A 13,448-nucleotide genomic window follows, 5' to 3' on the forward strand; every position below is an offset into this window, starting at 1 on the left:
CCCCGCCCGTATTCCCTGGAGGATTCTCCCTCCCTCTCTTCCTCTCTCCCTCCCTCTCTCCTCTCCCCTCTCCCCCATCCCCTTCTATTTATAAATTGTCTTCTAAATTGTCTCCCTGCCTTCTGTGTCTGTGTTCCTTTTCTATTTCTTCTACCCATTCTTCCTCCCCCAGCCATTCATCACATTGCTGTCAGATTGATTTCCATTCTGTTTTGATTTCGTGACCATCTCCTACTTAAACACCTTCAGTGGTTCTCCATAGTCACAGGATGAAGTATAACTCCATAGTTTGGCATTTAAGACTCTCCACAATCCACTTGAGACTACACTCAGCCAATCTTGACTAGCAACTTGTTTCTATAAGTTCTTATGTAGAGTCCATTAGATTATTCATTGATTTTGGAAGAGCTCTTCTAGGGTCCCCGGTCCTTCCTCCAGGCCCTTGCTTGTGCCATTCCCTCACCTGAATGGCGCGTCTCATTTTTCTAATTTTTTCCTGTCAATCTTTTAAAGCTTATCTCAGCTTTTACAGTTGGGAGCAATTTTTCCAACTGCCCCAATGTGACCTTTCTCTATCTCTGTACTTTCAGAGAAATCATACTTTCATTACTCCTCATTTAGGACTGAGCATATTCTTATATTTTAAAACTTTTTTGGTTTTATAGAGAGAGTCTCTTCAAAAGAGATAAGCAAAGCAGGAATACCATGCTTCTGTCTCTTTGCAGCCCCAGAGCCCTGGGGTGCAGATAGATTCTTGATGTTTCTGTTGACGAAGTCTGCTGGCTTTACCCATACTTTAAAATGGCACATCTGCTATTATTATGGCTGATGTGACTGGATAAAGTAGCAGGTATGTTTGATGGATAGATTAGCTATGGCCAGACATTAGTGATTTAATTAAATCTATCCAGTGACTGCCCATTGCTGTAAATTGAATTTCTTCTGTATAATATCAACTAAATTCAAATTGACTTTGAGTTCTTGGTAGAGTGCTGCCTATGTGCTATATTTTATTTGTTTGTTGAGGTTCAAACAATTGTTTACTGAATGGAAGATTTTGTAAAATGCTTGTCTTTAACTGTTCTCCATTTTTCTTCTTTCAGGTCTTATCACAATGGCTATACTTCGAACATGAGCAAGGATTTCAATTGACTTCTCAAGTAAATTCATCTTGAAAATATGAATGTGGACAGCCTTTTATCTCTATTTCACTCCATTAACATGCTACAAATTATCAAATGATTTTAAATAATTGCAAATGTATAATATATATTTTAAATTACTCTATAATTTTATTTGAAGGACTTCCAGCACATTATGTTGCAGACGGCAAGGATGCTTCTGAGTGACACCTAGGAAATTATTGGGAGAAATTCTTTTTATATCTATACCTGTTGTGCAAAAGACTTTAAAGCATTTGTTATTTTCCCATTCTTTTTCTAATTTACTTTGATTGTTAAGGGTCAGTGTGACCTTCAAAGTTAAAGGCCTAAGAGAGCAAACCGACCAGCCTAAAATTACATTTATTTCCTAGCTACAAACATCAACGTTACTATGTAAATTATACCTTGCCCTCTATCGTTATAAATAGTTGCCATGGTGTTTCTAAAATAAAAGTTTTACTGTTAATGCCTGGAGGGTTAAAAAGAAAAGCATAAGGTACTAAGGGATCATGCTTATCCTAGGGTCTCACAGAAGACAATATATATTTAATTCATCTTGTGAACTACAGAATGGATTGTGGTCCAGACACCGAGCATATGGTTTTTTACAAAAACCTAATAGAAGTAGAGTGACCTCTCTATTTGGTCTCAGAGTTCTAAAGGAAAGTAGGCATTTGTTTAGTTAGTTGGTTCACCCTGGCTTTACCTCTGGTTAATGCTTTATGCTAATAGGGGAAAATCACTTTATCTTTTTTCCCAGCCCCATTGCCTGCCTGACTTGCCTAGACTGGGATTACCAGATACCAGGTGATTTATGTGGAGATGATTTTGTCACCTTTAAACTCTAAGCCAATTATAGAAAACCCTTGATACCTGTGTCTATTTTATATCAGTCACTGAGACATTTTTTAAGTTTTTATTTATTATTAAGACAACTTTGCCAAAAAAAGTCCCCTAAGCACAACTATTTACATTTCTTTATAGCCTCTTCTGATCTCTAACATACATATGCAGTTTTAACTGTTATTGTCATAGTAACTGATCTTTTGTCTTAGGATTTTTATCTGAAAGCACAATGTATTAAGAGTCTCTTGAAAATCATCTTCCAGATCTTTTTACAGAATGAACTTATGCACTGCTACTGTAGTATTCTCAAGGATATATGTAAACACAAATGAATGCCTGAGTTTGGTTTTTGTAGAAAACTACTCTGCTTCTAAAAACTTTTATGTCTAGTCTTTCATAGAAAATCCTCATTGCTTAACCAGTTTGGGGAGCATAAATCCTTAAATGGATCATGTCTGTACATTTTAATGACTGAAAAGCACATAAATGTAACCTACTTTGAACTTTGTAGAAAACTTGTTTGGAGGGTATTATTTCTCTCTCCATCTCAAGTCCTCTGTGTGTGTGCACACATGTGCAAGTACACACATATGTATGTGTGTGTGTGTGATAACACATTGTAAGGAACAGAAATTACTTTAAAAAAATAAATGAAAATAGAGACCTGAGTTTCATGTTGATTTAAACATTGTATTAGGGTTACTTCTGAGAAACTCTGTTTTAGCTCTCCTATTTCCTAAAGTCTCATGCTTCTGTAAATAGGAAAAATAAGAACAGTGAGATATATCAGTTATAAATATCTAGTTTCTTAATTTACTAAGGTAGCTAATTTACTTCTTAATTTAACTTTTTGAATAAGTAACAAACACATGCTTCAAAAATCAACTATAAAAAGGTATACAGTGGAAAAGCACTCCTTGCCATCCCTGTTCACCCAGCCCCTTACAAGTGACCACTTTTATTAGTTTTAAATATACTTATAGTATTTCTTTATGCAAAAACATACAGGATGAGTATCCCTTATCTGAAATGCTTGGAACCAGAAGTGTTTCTGATTTGGGGTTTTTTTTGGGGGGGGGGAATATTTGCATGTACATAATGTGCTATCTTGGGGGACAGGTCCCAGTCTAAACATGAAATTCATTTATGCTTCATATACACCTTATACACATAGCCTGAAGATAATTTTATTTTTCCCCAGGGACAGTAAATAAACTATTGGGCGCCTGCCTCTTGAATCTCGCCTGTCACATGAGGAGGCCAAGTGTGGAATTTTCCACTTGTGGTGTCATGTCAGTGCTCAAAAAGTTTTAGATTTTGGAGCATTTCAGATTTTGGACTTTTGGATTAGGAGTGCTCAACCTGTATAGTAATTCTTTTCTATATAAATGATAAGAGTTTTGTGAAGTCAGAAACCCAGGGCTTAAGCTGACTGTGGAAGGGTTTGATTCGCATACAGAGAGGAGTTGGGCTCTTAAACAAAGGCGAGGATGAATGTGCCATGAGGTGGGGGGATTTATTTTGAAATGATGTCTAGGGAGATATTTGCCATGATTTCCTGTCTATTGTGAAGAAAACTTTTTTAACTGCTATGATTCAAGGGGATGATTACAGTCTTGTGAGGATAGAACAAAGCTAGCCAAGGGGTCACAGGTATTACAGTTTAATCAGGGAAGAGGTAAAGAAGTAGTCATCTTGAAAACAAATATGATTCATGCTGAAGGCAGCTAGCAAACAGGAAACACAGCAAGAGACACGGCAATAGTTGCAATTATCTGTCACTGCAGGTGTTTCTGCCACCTTGAAATTGTTAGGCTGGCACAGTTCTGCCCCCCCAAGTTCCCTTCAAAAGGAGTTGTACAAAGTCAGCATGTAAAGTTTCAGGTTTCTAGAAGGAATTCTGAAAATGAGGGTCTCCAAAGTATTTTCACTCACTGAATGATTAAGTGAAAAGGCTATAGCAGTTGCCAAGGAGATATCTACAGGGTTTCCACACGTACAGGGAAATAGACACTAAGGTTTCAAAATTTTGCTATTATGAAAGAGATTGACAATTTCAAGTGGCAACCTAAAGCACTGACATTTAGAGCAAGCATGCCTAAAAGTAACAATTTAGAGCTAAAGAAAATTTGGGGGCAGGAGGAACTGGAACCATGTAGCTACATTACAAGATTCAAGTAGTCCGGCCCAGCAAGCCCAGCTGCACTATTCCAGCAGCAGAACATTAAGTTAGTGATTATTTTATCAGGAAAGTATTTGCTACACTTATAATCTGGAAGTGATAAACAACATACCAGAGCAAAACATTAGTTTCCAGGATTAAATACCAAACAGAATGACAAAGAGTTGATCCACCTACAGGGCATTAAGATGACACCTTGTCCAGTTACCACATCAAAGACACTTTAAATAAGCCATAGGCAGAAAAAAGAGGAATAAGTTAGGACACTGGTTTGGACAGGCTTCATATGAGCAAGAGAACAAAATTACAAATGGACTAAAGCTGGTTGTTTCTTTTAGATTTTCTGTGATTTGCCCATCACTTGGTTAATCAAAAGATGCTCAACAAATTAAGGTGACACTTACCCTGGGCTAGGTCAGCTTTAGTACCTAATAAAAACTGGGCCCAGTTCAAGGAAGATGATGGTGGGGAATGTACAGTTCACCAAATGCATTTTCCAATTAACTGGGCAATTTCTTTGTGAATCTCTGACTTAATGAACACATAATCCAGGCAGTTCAGAATGTGATCCAGGTAGGTGGGACAAAGGCCTGATGTAATAAAGTGAAAAGAATAAATGAAATTATTTCATGAGGATGTAGACAGATTTTTAGTCTACCAAGGTCAGGAAACACAATGCAAAATCCATCTTGACAAAATGAAGTGTGAGCTGTATCAATGTTAAGAAAAATGAGCTAACAACCCCTGGGATGTAAGGCAGAATGCAAATGTAGCACATACACAAATAGATGAAATCACACAGTAAATTACTTTTGCACAATCATAAGTCACAGGAATCAACATTAGGAATGGATTTACTCGGTGAATGTAAACGAAAGTCCTCTCTCTCCTAATGATCATGTTTTGGAGCTAATCACTGTACTAAGTAACCTGTATCTTGTGCTGTTCTCAAACAGGTGTTTTCTGTTTATTTGTGCATTTAATAGACTTTCTTTTTTAGAATAGTTTTGGATTCACAGCGAAATCATGCGGAAAGTATAGTTTGCATATATTCCCTCCCCGACCCCCACATGCACAGCCTGTCCCACTATCAACATCTTGCACCTGCATGGTACATTTGTTACAACTGATACACTTTATATCAGGATCACCCAAAGTCCATAGTTTAGGGCTCACTCTTAGTGTTGTACATTCTACAGGTTTAGACAAACGTATAATGACATGTACCCACCAGTATAGTATCATACAGAATTGTTTCACTGCCCCCAAATCCTGTTTTTTTATTTAAAATTATTATTATGGAAAATGTTAAGCATTTATAAATGTGAAGAGCATAGTATAATGAACTCTTCCCTTTTACACATCACGTGCCTTCATAAATTACCAACAATGGCCATGAGATAGGTTTTATAAAGGCCCAAAAAACATAGCTATTGGCAGATTGGTATAACTTTTGTGGAAAAGGGTTTTCTTCTTGGTCATTCTGGAGTGATTGAATTATTCTGGGATGACCAGGTATTGTTATCAAGCACTAACTGTGCACTTTGCAAATGATGTATAGACCCTTTGCAAATGATATGTAGACCCTTGCTACTCCAAGTGGGGCCCATAGTCCAGCAGCATGGGCATCACCTGAGAGCTTACCAGCAATGGATAATCTCAGGCTCCACTGAATCAAGGTCTGTTGTTTAACAAGATCCACGGGGGTTTTGTACATGTATTAAAAGTTAAAAAGTACTGACTGCCTAGCACAGGGTAGACATTGAATAGCCTCCTTGTAACAATACCACAAGGCAGATATAATTGTACCCAATGTACAGATGAGATAACTGCAGTGGAGAGATATTATTTGGCTTCTCCAAGAATCCCCAGCTAATAAACTTAGTCCTGGCTGGCTTCAGAGTCTATGTTATAGCATACTTACTCCCGATTAAAGAGTTCACCTTTGAGACAATTCAGAAGAAAGAGAAAGAAAAAGGAAGGAAGGAAGGAAGAAAGGAAGGAAGGAAGGAAGGAAGGAAGGAAGGAAGGAAAAGGGAGATGGTATCGTATACACACAAAAACAACCAGTTATCTAGCAACAACAGCAGAAACCCACACCGTTTGCTACCATACAAGCAATCACTTGCTCTGCTAGAAAGCCTTTTCATTTTTCAGCCAGTTACTATGGTACCATGTGGACAGCTAGATATTTTAAAGCAATCAAAAATGGGAGCAATTATCATAGTTACTCCCTCTTGACGGTGACTGTTGACCCAAATATGAAGCAAATTGTGAAACACAAGCCCTTTTAGAACAAAGAGAAGATTTGCTACAGACCCAAAATAACTGTTAATGCATTTTTTAAAAAAACAGATCAGTTTGACACTATCAAGGCAGGAAGGACAGGTAGTTGACCGCGATTTCACTTTCCAACCCGTCAAGTGGGCTTTGCCTGTAGCTCTGCATAAGTGTTGACATCCAGAAGGGAGTCTCAAATGCTTGAGCATTAGCAGGGCAATACAATAGGCCCTTTTGTTTTCTGGGTAGCTTTTTGAAAGGAATCTTACTGGAAAAGGTAGAAAAAGCATAATTCTTGGAGCACAACCCCCAGTTTAGCAGGAACTCATTAGATCTCAGGAACTTCTCCCCTCTAATCCTGGGAGGATATTAGGCCATTTCCTTCTCTTTTGCTGCCCTAATGACTCTGGGGACGTGCATTAATGGATCAGCATGGCTACTTGGTTTTGCAATGAGCTGATTTGGTGATTAATTAGCCTCTAGCAGAAATCTGATGAAGTTCTCAGCTCAAAGCCCCAGGGACCCTTTTCACGGCAATCTGTCCTAAAAAAACAAACAAATAAATAAGACCAGATGAGGAGGCTCACAGACTGGCCTGGTGATAGGTGCCACAGGGGTTATGATTGACTTTCTACTTTACAACCAAATGACCTGGGCACAACTTGCTGCTGTGAAATAGTAATACTACTGAATAGTAATAAACCTACTGGCACAACACAGCTAATTGTCTTTCTGGATGAAATCAAATTCTTAGTGTATGTCTGCCATGTAAATAACTATTTGGATCACTTTATCCCACATTCTAATGGACCGAATAATATTTTATGGTCAACCTTGCCCTCGTAGTAAAAAAAAAAAAAAAAAAAAAAAAAAGTGATAAACCATACTAAGAATTGAGTCAATATAAGCAAAAACAAAAACACCCAAGGTAAAATAAAAGTAATTTTAAGAATGTTTTTCCTAAACATTGGAGAACATTTTAAAACAGAATATTATTAATACTGTATTTTTATTAATCGCTGTATTTTCCCTCCAAAACCTTCACAAAGACTTTTCTAAGCCTTCTTTTTTTCTCATTGACTACCAGTATAAGACTGGACAGTTATTATTTAGCCCTCTTTTGCAGCTAAGGAAACTGAGGCCCTAAAAATTGAAATTACTTGCCCTCTGCAAAGAGGCCTTCCTGTGAGTCAGAGGCAGAACCAAGACTAACATCCAGACAGTACACTGGTCCTGTGTTCTTTCCACTCCCCATAGATTGAAGAAAAAGAAAACACAAGAGTAGCCACAAAAATGACTCCCTTAAAAAAACAAGGCAGCTGAGAACACGCCAGGCTTAGTTGCAAATCTTTTCACTTCGGAAATTACAAATTACATCAGTGGGTTATTTGGTGAAGGGGGAAACCTTGACATGTGAGAAGCTGCACTCATCGTGCATACTGAGGGTCTTTGGTTATAGGTGTGCTGTGGATCCAGAGCAACAGTATTTGGGGTGAGACACACAGCCAACTGCATTCTGTCCTTCCCTTACTACTCATACCCTCCTCACCTAGAGGGGAAGTGAAATGTGTTCTAGAAACATGGGTACCTACTCAGAAAGTAGGGAATTGAGGCCATGTTGCCCAGACTGTGGTATATCCTGGTTCAAAGGCAGATACATTACCTTCATCTCTACTTCTGGGGCTGGCTGTGGAGGAAGCCGTTAGTTTGAAGTCACTTTTTCTTTTTTTCACATTTTTATTTTAGATTCAGGGGGTACACATGTATGTTTATTGTATGGATAGATTGTGTAGTGGTAGGGATTGGGTCTCAAGTAGCCCATTCCCCAGATAGTGAACATTGTACCCCACAGGTAATTTCTGAATCCTAACCTCCTTTCCACCTCCACCCTCATTGGTGTCCCCAGTGTCTTATTACCTCCATTCTTCATCTTTGTGAAGTCACGTTTTCTAAAGGGCACCATATCCTAATGGGTGTGAGCCTGGCTTTGAGTATGTGCCACAGTCCAGTTGAGGAGAGCATGGTGCTCTTTTTGAAGAGCAAATGAAGTTAGTGCAAAGTGGAAAGATGTCAAAAGAGTTGAAGGGAGAGGGGATGGGAGATCCAAATTGACCCTGGCCACGCCATCCCAGTGGCTTCACTTCTGCTAGCCCATTCTATTCTTAGCATGGCTGAGTCATTACCCTGAAGAAAAGTTCTCTGATAAGGAATTTGGAGGGAAGAGATTCTAGTGAGCAAACCAAGAAGATGGAGACGTAACTCTCCTAAGTATAAAACGAAGGTGCTTTCCAGAGGACAAAATGAGGGTCTGGGTTTTATAGGGAAACTTCCTACCCAGGTTCTCAACCAGGTTCCTTTTACGCAAATGAAGGATTCAAACTTGCTTAGTCCTGGTTGGTCAGTGCAGCTGCATCATTATTAGTTGATACAGCTGGGCCCTGATTGGTTGATACCGCTGAGCCCCGAGCCTGTATAGGTGTATTATGATTGGTTGGTTTAGGTAAGTTCTGAAGTCCCAAAGTTAACAGAGGTGGGGGTTTTGGGGAAACTAGGAGTACATGTGTGACTTCTAGTCAGCAAGTGGAAGCTTAACTCTATTTTTTTTTTTTTTTGAATTGGAGTCTCACTCTGTCGCCCAGACTGGAGTGCAGTGGCCGCTCCCGGCCACCGCAGCCTCGACCTGCTGGGCTCCGGTCAGTCCTTCCGCCTCAGCCTTCCAAGTAGCTGGAACTACAGGCATGTGCTACTATGCGCGGCTAATTTTTTGATTTATTGTAGATATGAGGTCTCGCTGCCCAGGTGGGTCTCGAACCCGCGGGGTCAGGCAATCCACTCACCTCAGCCTCCCAAAGGCGCGGGATTACAGGCTGAGCCACCAAACCTGGCTCTTAGCTCTATTTTAAATTTAGGCCCAGTTAGCCACTGGGAATCCATCTTGAAGAACTGGCTCCTTCCAGTTTAGTTCACAATACTTTCTAATGTCACCTTGGGCTATAGAAAGTCTGGTAAAGCTCTCCTAAGGACAAAGCTTTCCTGTCCTGGAGAGTTGGGCTCCAGCCCAGGTTATTTTATGGGATGAGCCTTGCAGATAACAGGGAGATTACGCATTCACATTCAACCTGGGAACTAAATTCCACACAGGTACCACTTTCATTTGAAAGGCCCCAATTGCTAGAGGCCAGACTGTTTAATCTGTAGTTAGGGTTTCTGGAATTTTCTGTGAGCCTTCCAGGCTTCCTGCGCCTCACCCCTTTCACTAGGTAAAAATAACAGAAAAAAAGGGAAAAAAGGGATCCTTGTTTGGGACAGGGCAGTGTTTGACAGGGAAATCAGCACATCATGAGGCATTTTGTAATAATTAATCTTAAGGTAAGAGCTTTGCTAATTATTGAATGAGCTTATGGAAGAAAACAATGTCCTTGCTCTAAGTGTTTATATCAAATTCTTCAACACTCCTACATCTCAGAGAAGGTTCTGGTTTGCGTGTGATAGTGGCTGGATGGACACTTGGCAGGCATATTATGGAGGGAATTTGGACATGGGATGCAAGTCTGAATTGGAGAAGCCCCTTGTTTGAGCCTGAAATTCTGTAAAAACTAGAGGTGTCAATCCATTTTCTTAAGGAAACTGTACTTATTAAAGTACAAAATTATACAGATAGAGAGCAAATCAGTGGTTACCAGTGGTTAGGGATGGTGGGGGCCAGGGGTGAGTGTAACTATAAAGGGGTACAGGAGGGAGATCTTTGTGGTGATAGAAGAGTTTTATATCTTGATGGTGGTGGTTCCACAAATTGGGATATACATGTAATAAAATGGCATAGAACTGATACAGAGACCTGCTAATGTCTGTCCATATTGTCACAGCCCCTAGAGAAGGGCATGGCAAGGGCTCAAGTGCTACTGTACATTCCTGAACAATATTTCTGAGTGCTAATAAAAGGTGTGCTTCCTCTTATGTCCTATGCACTCCCAGTAAGTAGCTTCAGGGGATCCTTGACTTCCCTATAGTCTATGCTTAATCAACTGAAAGATACAAATCTCCATTTACTCCCTTTTTCTGATTGGTTATAAGTTTGAATAATATAGTATCAATGTAATCATAATCCTTGGGATTTGTATGACTTTTATTTCAATATAATTGTAAGTTTTGTGATTTGTATAACTTTTGCATAATGCATGATGTCTTAGGCCTTGTAAACTCCCTTTACTCCATGGTAAGCTTGATTAATGCTTCTGCAGGGCCCTACTGATAAAAGCTATGAGATACCTCTGATACCTGGCACCAGGAAGTCTGGACCGAAAAATGTCACTATCAATAAATGTGGTTGAAACTCAAGTTCTATACAATGCTTTGCTGGTCACGTGGCTAATGTATAGGTACTAACAACTCTGGACTTATAAAGTGAACTGTAAAAGCCTGGCAGGTGAGTGGAACCATTTTAGAAAGACCTTGAGTCTGGTTCTGCTCCCTGGATTTGAACTCAGAAATACACTTCTTTCTATCAGTTCCCTGTCCCTTTGATTTACTGGTATCAAGGGGAGCAGCTGAGTGTTACTCAGACCATAACAGAACTAGACACATGATACCTATGTCAAATTGTCTGGCCTTTATATTGTACTATAATTATGTGAGATGTAATCACTGAGGGAGACTTACAGTGATAGGCAACTTTCTTATGACTCTGTAATTATTTCAAAATAAAGAAGTAAAAAAAGAAAGAAACCTGAAGCACAATCCTGCATTTCTTTTAAGGGCCCTACAAAACCTTTTATTTATCCCATTTTTGTTTTGAGAGGAGCCAATCTAACTCCCACCCCATACTGTATAACTCTTCCACTCTTGAGAACTAGAGCTACAGACTTAGGAACAAACTTTTCCTTTTCCATTTGAGTTTCTCCACGGGGAAAACAAAAGCAGAGAATGCATGCGCCCTTCTTTTATTTTATCTATGGTTCCAATGCTTCAGACGGAGCTATTCCATTGGTAATGACTTGAGCAGACTGGGAAGCTTCTATAGCTGACTAAGCCAGCTCTTCTCCCTGCCACAGAAGAAAAGCAGAAACATGTTAAATTCCTTTCAGCCCTTTGGTGCAAACAGAAGCATAAGCATAGGAAGGAAGGGGGGACAGGCCAGGAGGGTGTGGAATCTTGTGGCTTTTAAATGAGAAGCACCAGGCCACCACACAAAGCAGAGAGGCTCAGAGGGAGTTGTGCTTTTGGGACTGAGACACATGGAGAAATTGGGGGCAGTTAGAATTGAATGTAGAAATCTGAACTGACTTCCCCCGTCCCAATCCCCCCACCCCCACTACACCAGTAGAGAAGATGAACAAAGTCTGAGCCTATCCATGGGAATAGGTACTGTAAGGGGCAGGTTATAAAGGGATTTGGGATAGGAGTACTTGCTACAGGCTGTCCAAATTCTGACACACTCTGTCCCATCTTGGCCTTCATACATTGTATGTATCTCCCTGAAACTTCTTCAGTATGCCTCATCAGGCCCATGCACCCTAGCACTTGACTATGAGCTGTCTCACAGTATTCTCTTATTTTGAGTTAGAGGGACCTGGGTTCAAATCCCAGTTCTATCACTTATTAGCAATGTGATCTTGGGCAACTTGTTTCTCTGCCTCTGTTTGCTCCTCTGTCAAATGGGGGTAATCATTGCCTTATAGGGTTTGTAAAGTGTCTGGCACCCAACAGGTGTTCAGCAGATGTTAGCCTTCTCCTTGCTCTGCTCATTGTTTCCCATGTGGATGACACATGGCTCACTAGACTGGCAGCTCCTTGAAAGAGCTGTCTTCTTTTCTTTCTCCCCCAAATACCTAGCTTAGTGTTGGGCACACAGTAGCTTGTTACTGAGTCTTTGTTGGCTAGACTAAATGGAGCCTTTGCAGCTGCCTCAGTGACCCAAAATGGGCATAATGGAATGCCAACATTCCATTTCAAATATATGAACATAACATGCTAAATTCTTTACCTCCTTGATACATCATTATAGCAAAACTCTGTATGTGATGCCTTTAGTGCAAACATAATTTTAGACACATGCTATGCAGCTCAGGTAAAATTAGAAGCCAGTGACTTAAGTCTCTTGACAAAATAGCTTCTTGATTAGTTTATCAAGTATGAAGCAGGAACAAGAAGCAATTATAGACTGACATGCTTATTGCCACAGAATTCAGAAGGTTATCAACTCTAGCAAGAGAATCTGAAATTGACTCATTTACATCTATACTCCAATCACTGTCTTGGGACCATACCTCAGTCTGTAGTTATTTGTGAGGTACAGTGGAAAGAGAATGGATCCAAAAATGAAGACCAGAGCTGTAGTCCCTGATTTAGTCATTCATTCACTCATTCAGCCAGCAAATATTGAATGACTACCAAGGGGCATGCATCACAGACATGATCCTGCCTTGCATGGAATTTACTAGTCAGTAGCTGTGTGACCTGTGGGAAGTCATTTCACCTCTCTGGGTCTCATGCTTCCCATCTGTCAAATAGTGACAGATATATTTATATCATAAAGCAATTATTAGAATTACATGAGGGAATGCAGGGGCGAGAGCTCTGTAGACTGCGGTTGTTCTCTATTATTGTCCTCTATGTAATGGTTACATGAATAGCTTGTGATCACTTGCAAATTATGTTCTAAGTCTATTTCAAGGGGGCTGAGCATGTTCTGCCTATCCCATTTGCCTTCTTTACATGTTGGCAAGCCAATCAAAACCAGGATGAGCAGGAGAAACAGAGAATTCTGCTATACTGGTCTAATAAGCATTACAGAGAACAGCACTCCACTTTGTGTTCTCAAGTGGACTGGATTTCAGGTATGGCCCCATTAGGAATTGAAACGTGTCCCCTCAAAAAATATGTTGAGTACATATACACGATGGAATACTACGCAGCCATAAAAAAGAACAAAATCATGAATTTTGCAGCAACCTGAATGGAACTAGAGTCTATAATAC

General features: G+C 39.8%; 1 protein-coding gene across 2 annotated transcripts in view; it reads left to right on the forward strand.

Moving 5' to 3' along the window:
* MOSPD1 (motile sperm domain containing 1) overlaps nucleotides 1-2,683 on the forward strand; it is a 21,770-nt gene extending 19,087 nt beyond the window's left edge. For both annotated transcript variants that reach the window (XM_008066281.2, XM_021716701.1), the window contains one exon: nucleotides 1,104-2,683. In XM_008066281.2, coding sequence (XP_008064472.1) covers nucleotides 1,104-1,135 — 32 coding nt within the window. In that variant the 3' untranslated portion in view covers nucleotides 1,136-2,683. The remainder of the gene's footprint in view (nucleotides 1-1,103) is intronic.
* Nucleotides 2,684-13,448: the final 10,765 nt, after the last annotated feature.

This window comes from Carlito syrichta, unplaced genomic scaffold (genome assembly GCF_000164805.1).
Source record: "Carlito syrichta isolate Samal-C Ts95f unplaced genomic scaffold, Tarsius_syrichta-2.0.1 Scaffold308874, whole genome shotgun sequence".
NCBI classification, from domain to species: Eukaryota; Metazoa; Chordata; class Mammalia; order Primates; family Tarsiidae; genus Carlito; species Carlito syrichta.